General features: G+C 33.8%; 1 protein-coding gene across 1 annotated transcript in view; it reads left to right on the top strand.

Moving 5' to 3' along the window:
• LOC145291511 (ceramide synthase 5-like) overlaps positions 1–15,365 on the top strand; it is a 187,651-nt gene that overhangs the window by 157,259 nt on the left and 15,027 nt on the right. The window contains exons 6-7 of the mRNA XM_080137481.1: positions 9,025–9,117; positions 12,919–13,047. Of these exons, the coding sequence (XP_079993607.1) occupies positions 9,025–9,117; positions 12,919–13,047 (222 nt within the window). The remainder of the gene's footprint in view (positions 1–9,024; positions 9,118–12,918; positions 13,048–15,365) is intronic.

The following is a 15,365-nucleotide window of genomic DNA, read 5'->3' as shown; positions in this document are numbered from 1 at the left end:
TCTCTCTCTCCTTTGTTCTCTTTCTCCGTCTCTCTCTCTCCTTTGTTCTCTTTCTCCGTCTCTCTCTCTCCTTTGTTCTCTTTCTCCGTCTCTCTCTCTCCTTTGTTCTCTTTCTCCGTCTCTCTCTCTCCTTTGTTCTCTTTCTCCGTCTCTCTCTCTCCTTTGTTCTCTTTCTCCGTTTCTCTCTCTCCTTTGTTCTCTTTCTCCGTCTCTCTCTCTCCTTTGTTCTCTTTCTCCGTCTCTCTCTCTCCTTTGTTCTCTTTCTCCGTCTCTCTCTCTCCTTTGTTCTCTTTCTCCGTCTCTCTCTCTCCTTTGTTCTCTTTCTCCGTCTCTCTCTCTCCTTGGTTCTCTTTCTCCGTCTCTCTCTCTCCTTTGTTCTCTTTCTCCGTCTCTCTCTCTCCTTTGTTCTCTTTCTCCGTCTCTCTCTCTCTCCTTTGTTCTCTTTCTCCGTCTCTCTCTCTCTCCTTTGTTCTCTTTCTCCGTCTCTCTCTCTCTCCTTTGTTCTCTTTCTCCGTCTCTCTCTCTCTCCTTTGTTCTCTTTCTCCGTCTCTCTCTCTCCTTTGTTCTCTTTCTCCGTCTCTCTCTCTCCTTTGTTCTCTTTCTCCGTCTCTCTCTCTCTCCTTTGTTCTCTTTCTCCGTCTCTCTCTCTCTCCTTTGTTCTCTTTCTCCGTCTCTCTCTCTCCTTTGTTCTCTTTCTCCGTCTCTCTCTCTCTCTCTCTCTTTCTTTTTTTTTGTTTGTCTTTTTTGTCTTTTTTTTGTTTGTCTTTTTTTTGTTTGTCTTTTTTTTGTTTGTCTTTTTTTTTGTTTGTCTTTTTTTTTGTTTGTCTTTTTTTTTGTTTGTCTTTTTTTTTGTTTGTCTTTTTTTTGTTTGTCTTTTTTTTTGTTTGTCTTTTTTTTGTTTGTCTTTTTTTTGTTTGTCTTTTTTTTTGTTTGTCTTTTTTGTCTTTTTTTTGTTTGTCTTTTTTGTCTTTTTTTTGTTTGTCTTTTTTTTTGTCTTTTTTTGTTTGTCTTTTTTTTTGTTTTTCTTTTTTTGTTTTTCTTTTTTTGTTTGTCTTTTTTTTGTTTGTCTTTTTTTTGTTTGTCTTTTTTTTGTTTGTCTTTTTTTGTTTGTCTTTTTTTGTTTGTCTTTTTTTGTTTGTCTTTTTTTGTTTGTCTATTTTTTGTCTTTTTTTTTGTTTGTCTTTTTTTTTGTTTGTCTCTTTTTTGTTTGTCTTTTTTTTTGTTTGTCTTTTTTTTTGTTTGTCTTTTTTTTTTTTTGTCTTTTTTTGTTTGTTTGTTTTTACAACGGCGTCACCACTTTTCCCATTGACTACTGTACACTCATTAGAAGCCACTTGAGGATAAAAGTCAATGAGTGTATAGTTGATGGGAAAATGTAATCGTTAGTAGTGGAAATTTGTATAAATTGGATTAATTAACAAGATGGTTCATCAGGAACTTGTTTACATTGGACTTGAAGACGACCATATTATAGTCAGTTGAAAAGGAAGAAAACGGAACAGTTTATTATGCAATGATAGTCCCTATTGTTGTACATGCAAGTGAAACATTAACTACGATGACCGCTTAAGAGGAAACGCAATGTCTTTGCATTTTTTAGTTCATCTCAGTTACTCCAAGAATAATTCTTACATATTTTATTTCAGATATCAGAATGAGGCTGAATATTTAATATAATTATTAAAAAATTAACTGTTTTGCAATAAAATCGATAATTATTGAAATTTACATACCATAAATGTTTTAGTTTTTTTTTTTTTTTTTAATTTTTTAACAATATTTACATTTTTGGAAAGTATTGTGGCTTTAAAAGCCAAAAATAAATGAGACAATAAGGCGATAGTTAATAGTAGTATGTATTTACAGACATGTTGTCAGAGACAGCTTCTGAATTAAACATGGCAACTCTCTCTTACTATCATTATTAAATATCAGAAACAGTTTATACAGTGACGCAATGTAGAGCACCAATACAGAAGATTTTTTTTTTTTTTTTTTTTTTTTTTTTTTTTTTACTGTCTATTCCTTATTTTTTCATCCCAAACAAGGCAAAGTGCCACTAAGTTGTACTATTTGGCACCAGATTTGCAGGGATACTAAGTAAGGAGTTGGGCAGTGAAATGTCTTATTCACATGACGCTTAAACTTCTGTATGTCTCTACAGTCAGGGAAGCAGGAGCGTTGGAGTGGAATTACAAAGTGTAGCAATTCAAGGGAAGAAGCTATTTGCCTAGAATACTTTACACCATCTAGGGTTCTCCACAATGTAGGGGTGGGATTTTGCAGCTTGTCTGGTTTGTCGGAGATATTTATGTTGAGGAGGTACTAGTGCTTTGAGTTCTTCCAAGAACTTACCATTAAAGTACTTGTAAAACAGGCACAGGGATGCCACATTTCGGCGATGGGACAGAGGTTGGAGTTTAGCTGACAGTGCGGGACCTTATTAGATTGGCGACTCTTTATTTATAGGAGTGAGAGACTAGTGGCAGATGCACTGGCCCAGAATTGACAATATTCCATGCATGGATGGATAGTGGCTTTGTAGAGATACAGGATACTCTCAGGTGTGAGTAACTTTCTAGCACGGTAGAGAGAGCCCACCTTCCTCGCAGCAGCCTTGGCAATTACCTCAATGTATTTGTTCCAACTCAAGCTGTTTGTGAATATTAAACCTAGGAGCTTGAGGGAAGGGTAATGTATCATTAGCCATGGCAATCAGTGGTTTAGTTATGAAAGGGAATAAGCTTAGTTTTGACGGCATTGAACGTTATCATCCAGTTTCACATCCATTCCACCACAGACTAGTCTTCCTTTAGAGTTTTAGCAATTTTCTTAGATATGTATTCATTCGTTTTTCCCTTCAAGTCTGTTATAGTGTGTAGTGTCATCACCAAATATACTCATTTCAAAGACCATTTTATTAGGAAGATCATTTATAAATATCGGGAATATGTCTTGTTTAGATGTATATGACCATCAAGGACAATCTAGATTTTTCTTATCTAAGAATGATTTGATTGTTAAATATGTGTCCAATAATACCATATGATTTAATTTTGATGAGAAGACCATCGTGCCAAACCCTGTCAACGGCCTTAAATATGTCTAGGACTACTGATCTAGCTTTTCCTGCTTTATCCAATGTGTGGTATATATGTTCGGAGATTAGTTAGGATATCTGTAGTAGAATGAGTTTGCCTAAATCCATCCTGTTGATCACAAAGTTTATCTATGAAGTGGCAAACTAGTGCTAAGAACTCAAAGATTTTGGTGACGAGAGGGAGGAGGCTAATGGGGCAATAATTTAGTGAGTCGGTTCTCACTAGAATTCTTGATAATTGGTACAGCAAAAGGAATTTTTCAGCAGTCTGAAAAGAACAAGATTAAGTAAAGTATTTGTTAAAGAATTTGGAAAGAACTGAAGCAACCAGCGGAACACTTTTTTAATAATATAGCAGGAATAAGACTAGATCCACATGCCTTCGAAGTGTCTAGGTTTTATGGCATCACGAACAAGAGAAGGCGAGATTTTCAGATTGAGTATGGTTTCAGTCAGCAAAGGGAAATTCGGGAGGGGGTGGTTTGTTGGGTCTAAAGTGGAGTTTGAGGCAAGCCATCTGGCAAGCTGATTTGCCTTTTCTGTTTCCCTGCAGACAATCTCCAGATTGTTGGATAGAGGAGTATTATTAATTAACCATTATTTACTACGCTGTTATAAATTTTCCAGAAATTATGAGTCCCTAATAAAGGGAGAAAAGGTGGGTTGTTTTTGCAGAACATAATTAAGTTTTGCAAAAGGAAGTAGAAAAACAAAAAGCAATGTCAGGTGCATTTCGTCTCAGGAAGCCAATATCTTCAGACAGCCTGATCTGTCAACATAGGAAAGAATCTCTGACATGTGCATGCAGTATGATGATGTAGAGAAGTTAAACCAGGCCAGTGATGATTGAGGATATATGTTGCATGGAAAGAAATTCTACAAGAATGATACAATGCATGTGTAATGTGAGTCTTAGATTCACATTACACATGACAGGCTTAGTTCTGATGACTTCACTTTAAAGCAAGGTAATCTTTCAACTGACAATGATAAATTCAGAGGAGAAACAAACTATTCATATCTAAAGCTGAATTAACCACCAGGTATTGCTTTGAATTGCCCAATAAGGAAGAGGTTACAAGGTTGGCTGACAAAAAAAATACTTTTATGAAAAGGTATGAACTCGCAGTTTTACCCACAACCTAAATGAGTAAACTATTGTGTTCAATCATTTCTTTACATTGCGTGTTGTGATTCTACGTTCAATTACCCCCAAAATTTGGTGGTTTGATTTACTATAGTCAAAGATGATGTGCTGCTGTCACATCTGAGGAGGTGCCACTTACAATCCTTTTTCTTGCTTTAACAAATTACAAAATTAATTTCAATATCTAGTTGAGAATGATCTCTTCTATTCTTCCAAACTCTTTTTGCACAGTCTTTACTGAAGACCATAAGTTTTGTCCTTTGAACCATATGTGAAGAGTTGCCTCCCTTGTCTGGGTTTGTAATAATATGCATTTAAGCTGTTGAGTAAATCCATTATTTCTCCTTTGTTTATATCAAAATGAGTGTTTATGTGTAATTGTTATCTTCGTACCAAGATGTAAATAAAAGCAGATGAGTCTCTCTTCGTGTGTGTAAAACTAAAAACATGTTACGTGTTAATTAATTGATTTATCTTTTTGTCAACCGTCGATATGACTTCCAATATGAATTTTATTTGAAAATAAGGTATGCTTTTTATTTAATTCATAATTAACTATCAGTTTATTAATTAACTAATTAATTAACCTACATCTTTTCCTACTTTATTATTTCATCAATCGCTGGTTTCTCCTTGTCAGGCATTCACAACAAATTCTCATTTTACTACTACAACTGAAAAGGGCTTTTTTCTTTTTTCTCTGTGTTCCTAGTATCAGGTAGAATTTCTATCAAACTTTCTTTCCAAAAACTTCCTATCTGTGAAACACATTACCATGGGATTATTTCCCTACAGACTATTAGTCAGCTTCAAATCCAATGTCAACAATTGTAACATAGTGCATATGAGCGCATGGGCAAAATATCAGCAGCAGCGAAGGATGGCTGGCTTGCAAAGAGATTAGCAGCAGTAACCAAAAAATGTGCATATGCTAATTAGGAAGTGTACGCAAGTTGGCATGAGAAGAAAATGAAATCCTTGAATGGCTTTTAGCCTTGATAAGTAGAGACTCATTAAAACAAACAAAAAACACTAGCAAAAACAAAAAAATGGACAAACCAAAATATTTGAATCCATTAAAAATAATTCCTGGCAGCCATTGTTTTATTCATCGTTTGAAAATATCCTTCAGAAAATTTGACAAAATACTTCCATGATTGAATAAACATCATTGTACTCCCCATTCTCCTAATGAACATTAGGGTTTCTTTACTGAGTGTAATTACTGGAAAAAATTGTTTGTAGCAAAGAAAGTACCGACGGAAAATCTTAGGTGTCAGCCACCAAAAGAATTTATGCATCGTATATGTGGTTATGGACACGCCTGACTGCAGTGTGATTGGATTTCTAGCCTCAAATTTAACGGTTCACAACTATTTTTTCAACAAACCTTTTTTTGTAGATAAATTTGTGTATGTACACTTGCATTAAACACAAGAATCCTCAACTTTGAGTAACTCATGTCAACGCCAGAAGGAAAACAATTACTACTTGTAATAGGAGCTTATCAAAGATGAATGAGAGATTGTAGAGGTAGGATGAGGGAAAGAGAGGGGTCCACTTTCAACCATCGTTACCAGTCCTTATGGTGTTTCACTGTCCAACTGACTAACTCATTAACCCTTATCTTTGACTTGCCTTTGAGCCTTGATAAAAAGCGTCCCATTTGTACATAAAAAAGAGGTGAGAATGAGAGAGGGGAGACACTCTAAAACAAAAATATTTTTTTAAAAATAAATAAAAAAAAAAAAAAAATAAATGTGTATTGAGTGTCTAAAACAAAAATATTTAAAAAAAAAAAAAATAAAAATAAAAAAAAATAAAAAAAATGTGTATTGAGTGTCTGTAATCCATTTAAAGATCGTCCTTTCATTGTGAAAATAAAAGAATGTAATTTTATTATCCCAAATTATAAATGTTGGGATTTGAGATATTCATTGCTGGATTAATTTGGGTTTTAAAACCATATTAAGTGTTTTCTTGTGTGTGTGTTTTTTTTTTGGGGGGGGTGTAAAGAATGAATAGTATTGGAACTTTCAGGTGAGATTTGAAGAAGAAAAAAAAGCCGACATTTACCGGAAGTTGTATCAATTTGATAAAAAGTCAAAAATAAATCTTTAAATAATAAAATGATTTGGATTAGTCAGAATTTGCATCTTGGTTATTATTTTACATTTCTGTCGATGTAATCTCTGACCTACTTCAGGTATTTTTTTTTTTCAAACTTGGGAACTTAAGCGAAATTTATAACTGAATGTTTTATTTAATCTACGTGGATAGATTGTTTTTGTTCCATCAACCATGATTGGATAGTAGTGGTAATTAGGTTATTCTTAGTTACTATTACCTCTACGTTCAATCTCTAGTAGTAGTCCAAATAATTCAAATTATCAATCCTCATCTCGATAATTACATAGATATTGCCAAGTCTGCTGCAAAGGTTATTTCCTGTATAGGGCTAGAAAACTTCTCACATTTGCATAAATACTATATCTTTATGCAGCCATCATCCACCCATGCATGGAGTATTATTGCCATATCTGGACTGGTGCACGAACCACTAGCCTCTCCCCTTTTTGAAAGGGCTGCAACCTAATAGGTTCTGCACTGTTTGCCAAGCTATATTTACTGTTGCATCAAAACAGTGATGCATCATTGTACTTATTTTATAGCTACCTCCACAGAATGTACTCCAATGAACTTACTGCACTTATACCCTCTAAATGAAAATATCCCTGACTAGCAGCAAAATTCCTCCCTTTCACTGTAAAAATCTTTAGATACTGGAAATTCTTCTACTAGCTTCTTTCCTTGAATCGCTTGCCTTTGGAATTCTCTTCCTGCAGTTTCCCTGACCATATGAACATGCAAGGGCACTTCTGTTTTAGAGGATGCTGATCTAAGAGAGATAACTTCCATTTACTAAAAAAAAAAAAAAAAATGAAACATTGCCAAAACAGTTTACAAAATAGAATTGCATTAAATAAACTAACAATCAAATAATGTCAAAACTACAAAAAATAAATGAACTTGTGTTAATTAATAAAAAAAAAAACTTATATATTAATAATTTATTGCAAGAATTATGCAAGGGAATACTTTTCCATTTTTCGCCCAAGAAACTCCATGTTACACTTTATTTTTGGTTTTGTGTATGTTAGCAAGTTTAATTATTTTATTACTTAACATTGTTTCATTTTTAGTTTGTTAATTAACTTGTTCAGGTATAGTATTCATGTATTAATATTTTTCATTTGTATTCGTTTTTGTTTTTCAAAGATTTGTGTATTCGTTTTTGTTTTTCAAAAATTTGTGTATTCGTTTTTGTTTTTCAAAAATTTGTGTATTCGTTTTTGTTTTTCAAAAATTTGTGTATTCGTTTTTGTGTTTTAAAAATTTGTGTATTCGTTTTTTGGGTTTTAAAAATTTGTGTATTCGTTTTTGTTTTTCAAAAATTTGTGTATTCGTTTTTGTTTTTCAAAAATTTGTGTATTCGTTTTTGTTTTTCAAAAATTTGTGTATTCGTTTTTGTTTTTCAAAAATTTGTGTATTCGTTTTTGTGTTTTAAAAATTTGTGTATTCGTTTTTGTGTTTTAAAAATTTGTGTATTCGTTTTTGTTCTAGTTTGTTAATGTTTCATTTTCGTAAACTGTTTCAGCAATTTTTTTTTTTTTTTATAGATAATCCTCCTCTAAAACAGAAGCATCTATGCAAGAATGTAAATCAACAAACATTTTGTTAAACTCCTCACCCAGGTCTCTTGCTTGTTGTGTGGCAGGTTGAACTGGTTCCCTCCAAAGGAGGAAGTGTAAAGGAGATATTAAATTCACAGGCAGTCACTACTAATCCCTAATCACAGTAGCCTCTCGTGCTTCAACAGCAATGTTTCATGCAGAGTGCATAAAAGTATAAGAAAATGAACATTTAATTTTTTTTAATTTAAAAACTTAATGTATTAATTTTTGTTTTATGAATGTTGAACTGATGTTGATTTCTTTGTTCTTTCACATAACATTTTTATCAAGATGTTCATGAATGACTACAAAAATAAAATTTTAATCAGTTCTCAAAGTGTAACTTTTATCAGTGTCATTTAGAGAATGTAATAAGTAAACTTTTTAAATCTTGTCTGCCATTTCTACAGTGCTTATAGAATAAATGCCCAACAAAAGAAAAAATTGCCACAAAAGTTAAAAACGATAAAATACTTTTTTATTGAAGAAGTTATTTTGTCAGATTTTCAAAGTCAGTCCTAAATAGCATTAAAGCTGACAAATCAAAAATTAACTTCAGACCTGTCCATTTTCATTTGTTGTTATTGCACTGTGTTATTGGCAGTATATTTAGCTATAATTTGTTGGTGATATGCTCAGTTATAATTTAATATATTATATCCATACACACTTCCTGTATCTACTAGGTGTGTTTGATTGCAACGAGCCATATTTTGATGACCCCTGCGTTAAGTGATGCTTCATGCGATTTCATCAGTATCCAAGCTGTAGAACAAGACAAATTTCACTGCAGCATTAAATAAGTCAAAATTGTCATAGAGGGAGGACTTCTAGATGGTATACACTATACCATTAAAGACACTATAGACCTTATCTTTGCAGATTTTGATGTCACCTTCTAATGACTGGATGTTGCTGCCAAGGTGTACAAATTAACAAAAGACTATTGAAATTCTTCAACATTTCGTTTTTCTCAAATAAAAACTCATACTTGTTTTAATTATTTCTTTTCCTAACTGATGATTTTTTTTGTCTCTTTTCAGCCTATTGGCCCAGATTTATACATCTATTATTTGATAGAGCTTGGTTTTTACTGGAGTTTAATACTCAGCTTGTTGATGGATATAAAAAGAAAGGTATCTCGAATCTCACCATTTCAACAATTGCTTATCCTTTTTATGCTTAATTTTTTATTTCTTTGTTTCCTTCACTTTCCCTTCTTTCTGAGCTCTCCCTCTTTCATTCCATCTCCCTTGCCCTCTCTCCTTCCACCCCTACCTCTCGAACATGTGGACACTCATCAAAACAAAAGAAAAATTTTTTTTTTTTCTTTCTCTATTTCACCCCAACATATATTGCCATATGAAATGTAAGGGACTACTACTTGGTATCATATCTAACAGGAGACTGTGTAGTTAAGCAGTGAGATGTCTGTTTACATTACATTTAAACTTCTGCAATTTAGTACAGCCAGAAACGAGGAACAGTGAGAGAATTCCAAAGTCTAGTAGTTTGAAGAAAAAAACTATTAGAGTTAAATGCTTTTCAGCATCTATGAATCTCAACAGTGAAGAGGTGAGATTTTGCTGCTTGTTGGATTAATATACGTCGAGGAGACACAAGTGCTATGCGTTTATCAGAGCACATCCCATTAAATTACTTGTAAAACAGGCAGAGATGTGACATCCCGATGATGAGACAGAGGTTGGAGCTTGGACCAATTAGAACGTGTAGGATCCGTTAGATTTGAGACTCTTTTGGACCCTGTCTAATAAATGAGTGGCAGATGCACCAGCCCAGATGCTCATCTCGGACAGTTTTATTAGAGAGGTTATTTATCAGGAATAATAAAGGTCCAAAAATCAACCCCTAGTGGCATACCTGCATTAATGTTTAGACATGTAGCCATTGAGGATAACCACATATTTTTTGTTGTCTCAGAAGTATCTGATTATGTTTAGTATTCATCCAGTAATACCATATGATTTGAATTTCATGGGAAGCCCCTCATGCCAAACCTTGTCAAGGCTTTGGATATATTAAAGGCTACATCTCTCTCTTCCTTTACCTTATCCAGTGCATGGTATGTGTTCAAAGATTACTGATAATATATACTGGTACTTTATTGTTGGCATTCTTCCATCTAGATAGATGATGGAGAATCGTGCCTAAAGGTTGTCATGAGTGGTGGCAACTGTTGCTGTGACTAAGCAGACTGATGCAGGAGCAGCAGATTCTGTTGCACTTCCTGCAGGGATAACCTCTATCATGCTCTACTGATGCTGTCCTTTTGCGCCTGCCTCTCTTCTCCCACTGTTCATTTCTGTTCTCCTTGCTCAGCTGGACACACTTCTTGACTTTGAAGTCATGGTCTGCAGCATAGGATTCGAGGTCAACAGGGTTGATGTTGCCGGATTTTAAGTCCCTTTTGCACGCATCCTTAAATTTGAGGAGTGGTCTACCGGTTGGTCTGCTGCCAGCTGAGAACTTGCCATACAGGATGTTTTGGGGGATTAGGCCATTCTATGTGAACGACGTGCCCTAGCCAGCACAGACATCTCTGAGAAAGGAGGGCAAACATGCTTGGAAGATTTACTTTGGCAAGAACGTCTTTGTTCAGAACACGGTCCTGCTATGTAATGCCTAAGATTTTTTTTTTTTTTTAGATTGCGCAAATGGAAGGCGTTTAGTCTGCGCTCTTGATGCTTGTAGAGGGTCCATGTCTCACTGCAGTAGAGTAAGATGCTGAGGACATAGGCTTGATATATCCTCATCTTTGTGTTTATGGTCAGCATGTTGTTACTCCATGCTCTCTTGGTCAGGCAAGCCATATCTATTACTGCTTTCCTGATGCGGGTGTTTAGCTCAGCGTCCAGTGAGAGGTTGTTGGAAATAATGGAGGTGATAGATAGGTGAAGTCATTCCCCACCTCCAGTGTGTGATCGCCAATGGTTGGATGCAGGGGACGTTGCTGACATCTTGAGCCATGACATTTTTCTTGAGGCTTATTGTCAGACCAAATCCTTGCAAGCATGGATGATGAGACACTCAATGAGTTTTTGGAGGGCTTCTAATTCTGCATCATCTGCAAACAGCATTTCCCTGATGAGGTCCATGCGGACTTTAGTTTTGGCATGTAGACGGGCCAGGTTGAAAACTGGTGCTGGTGCAACAGAGGCAATTTTCTAGCATTGAGGAGTTTGGAGATGACAGGAGCTGACTCAGTGGAATATGAGATCAGGCCCACATGCCTTGAAGGTGTCTAGTTTTTTTATGATATGGACATAAATCTGAAAATCATTCCTTTTTAAGAGTGTGACTGTCCACGAAAGGAAATTTAGGAGGGGGGGGGGGTTAAGAAATCTAATATTGAGCTGGAGGTCAGCCTCTTCGGTTGGTGTGTAAGCAACCTCATGGTTGTTGGATAATGGGGGAATGGTTGATTGTCCACCATTATTCTCCACGCTATTATAAATTTTCCGGAAATCACAAAATCCTATTTTCTGCAAGTCAATATATTTCCTGATCACTTCAGTATGCCTTCTCGTAGCTGCAGCTATTTCACTCTTACAATTATTTCTAGATTCTATAAACTTTTATCTATTTATACTTCTAACAGATTAAATTACAGAATGCATGCTATCTTTGTGCAGTGGCTGCTGCACAAGTTGAAGTGAACCGGGAGAGGGGGGCTTGCTATAGTACTTCCATGTAGGAACATGTGCTTTACTACCTGTTTTGCACCATTCAGTTGTCCCATTAACACACACTTTTCAGCAGGAAAAGAAAAGATATTAGTCCATGGGGCATCTTTGATGTGTTCTCCGATGGCTTTCCAATCAACTTTTTTGAAGCATCTTGTCATTTTAGCAATGGCTCTTCAGAACCGAGCCAAGAACATAAGGTAATCTCAGGGTGATCAGTATTCCTGAGTGGACTATGGATATTTATTATACAATTCTTGGGTATTGTAATTAGGAATAGATCTAGAAGTGAGGCTGCTGATCTACACAATCTGGAAGGCAGGTAAGGAATGTGACGGTGTTAGGAAATGAGCTATAGAGACGCTATGTGTGTTGCTACCAGCTGTGTCTGTCATTCAAGAAACCAATCCAACTACTGTGATGGACATTAAAATCCCCAAGTACATTTACCTTCGTGTTAGTATTCAACGAGAGTGTTGCATCTATATGTTCAGAGACTTGGTTGGTTAGGGTAAAGTTTTGATTTGAGGGGGAATGGTAGAAAAAATATAAGTAACTAACGCAGTGTTGTAAAGCTAATTTAAAGCACATGAAAACCTGGTCATCTGATTCTAGATTGTGCTCTCTAAGGTGTTACGAATGTAAACTCCAAGTCTATACATATATATGTCAGTTCTTACAGCAGAGAGGAAGAAATTGTCAAGAATGTAAGTTAATAAGTTATCTCCCTTCATTAGAACTCTTTATTGACATCACTTCACAAATAGAAATGAGACCGTCCAATTTTTTTTTTTTTTTTTTTTTCATGAACAGCATTCAGTTCATACATATAAAGCAGTTAATAAAAGCATAAAACGAGCACTGTATGTTCTCTCTTGATTCCTGACTTCAGTCTTTTCTCAATATATTATAGTTGTTGGAGTATTTTTATTTATTTCCATCAGTTACACATACTTATTTTTCATTATTTTCACTGTGAATTTTTTGAAATTGATTTTATCAAATTAAATCTTTTGTCAATAAATTAAAAATTAATTAGCATCCAAACTTTTGACTTTGCAAAATGAGAGGAGAGGAAATGGTGGTTTCAGTTTTATTCAATGTTAATTTTTTTTAAATTCTGCATGCAGACATGTATATGCAGCATGCTCATTTTTATGCTTTTTATTCATTTATTATTGTTTCATTTGTAAGAAATTTTTTTTTTTTAATGTCATTTCTGTTTTCTTTCAGGATTTTAAAGTAATGATAATTCATCACATTGCCACGATAATCCTACTCTATATGTCCTGGGTACTGAATTTTATCCGAATTGGTGCTTTAACATTATTTGTTCATGACATTGTTGATCCTTATTTAGCAGTAAGTATGTTTCAATCTTTTGTTTTTAACTCCACTCTACACCATTCCCACTCATGCACACATTTTGTTTTGGTGTTCTTTTATTTTTTATTTACAACTAGCATGGCTATCTGGCATCGCCTGGACTTCTAATTTCTGTAAAGTATGTAGATTATCTGTAATATTATGATTTTTTAATTGTTTAAGTTCATTTTAGGACAAAATCAGAGAAAAAGAAAATTATATTTTAAGAAGTTTGATCTCCTTCCCTGAGTATGGTGTTTTGAACCACATACTTATTTCTCACAGTTGAATGTTGGATAAAGCCAAAAAGATGTCATTTTTTATTTATTTTTATTTATTTATTTATGTATATTTTTTTTTTTTGCATTCCTTCCCTTTTTCTATTTTCTTTCTTTCTTTCCTCATGTCAGCCAAAGGCAACAAAAGAAAGCAGAAAGGACAAAAATGAAAACTTCCTTTCACCTGTGATTCTTTAAAGATTTAATTTTATTTTGTCCCTCTGTGTTCATGGGGAAAGTAGGAGTACAACTGAATTAGTGTGAAAACTCTCCTTTTTTTTTTCTTTTTATTCATGACTAAAATATAATATTGATCAGAATTAAACATAAATTGATGAAATAATAAAAATTTTAACACAAAACAATACTTGTAAAAAGGGAATGGCTGAACAGTTTTAAGTATGTACTTTTTTGTTAAAGTTATTTGAGTTAGAGAGGGGGAAATACATTTAATTTTTGTAATGTGTGTATGTATACATTCCTGAAAGAACTTTTTTTTTTTTACAATCCTGAGTATTTGTGTTGTCTGGCTGAAACTGAATTTATTAGTTTCATCCATTGATAATGTCCTGTTTTTTATGAGTTTTTAAACTTTTGGTTCTTCATGGAAGATAATAATTTTTTCTCTATTTTTTCTTATGTTTACTTCTAAATACTTTTCCACTAGTTTATTTCTGTATTGTGTTCAGAATTACAAATTGAAATGAATACTGAGAAATCTTATTCTAATTAATCTAAATGATTTTATTTGAAAGTAAAATTCTATTTCTACAAAATTTGTTATAAAAAAATGTCAATTTTGGCATAATTATAAATAAAACAAATAAACTTTATTTTTCTTCAGTTCTGTACATGTGTGTGTATGAAATGTTTCAACTGAAACCACTTGAGATGATAATAGAATAAATTTCAAACTCGTGTAATTTTCAAAATATTAGTATTATAAAAGAATATGATCAAATTCACTTCAGTATAACTGCTAAGCAAATAGAAAAATTTGGATAGTTAAAAACAGTGAATGAAATGGTAGAGGTTAATATGTTAATATTGTTTTTATAGTGAAATTGAAGTTGATATTTTGTTTGATAATGGCATTTCAAATTTTAAGGATGATTTCATCAAAGAGAAAAGCTTAAGACTAACTTTTAAAGAGATTTTTATAATGAACGTCTATCAAACACATGATCAGTATAGAAATATATATGGATTAAAACAGATCTCTCAATGTTTTGGAGTTTTTTTATATAAGGATTGAGAAGTCGGATCGTTGAAAATATTGTTTTCATCTTGCCTGTTATTCTCACAATATTTTGACCAATATTATCTCTGGCCTTCTTAGGAATCTTTATAGAAGTTTGAACTGAACCCTTTATTTAATTCAGAAATGTAGATTATTTTTGTTCCATCAACAATAACTAAGAAATCTTCTGTTCAGGCCTGTCACACTCTGGAACCTATCCAGAATTTAGAACTGAAAATTTTATGTAATACAGTTTAATATATATATATATATATATATATACTAGCATAGAGACCCGACATTGCCTAGGATTGAATGCTGATCAACAAATGTTTCAGTCTCATATTATTGTCATCAAAATCGGTGAAATTGCCCATTTTTCAATCATATCGATTGATTGCCTGCTCTAGTTTGGGATCCATTGCGGTGCACCGAGAGGAAGTTTCCATGCAGTGACTTAGTTCACAATACATGGTTGTCTACATTGAAATGAAAAAGTCAAGTATCATGCTTTAATTGTGCTCTAAACAAAAACATTCATTTGCAAAGAACCTACTGTAGATTTTATATACCGGGTCTTTCAACTTGTGTGGTAATAAAACTTCTCAAATGCACTTGTGATGTTAGACTGTATACTTTGGTCAAAATCGCCTGTTCAGTCGTTCTTCAGATTTTTTTCGATTATTAATACTTATCAAAGACAATCTAATTAAATCCTAAGAACACAACCAGACGTATACAGTACATTTGTGTGAAATTTCATAAAAATCAGTCCAGTCATTTCCAAGTGTATACGG

This window comes from Euprymna scolopes, chromosome 12 (assembly GCF_053919585.1).
Source record: "Euprymna scolopes isolate OS-2025 chromosome 12, ASM5391958v1, whole genome shotgun sequence".
Classification (NCBI taxonomy): Eukaryota; Metazoa; Mollusca; class Cephalopoda; order Sepiida; family Sepiolidae; genus Euprymna; species Euprymna scolopes.
Note: the sequence above shows the minus strand (reverse complement) of the source record. Positions and strands in the feature narration are given on the sequence as shown.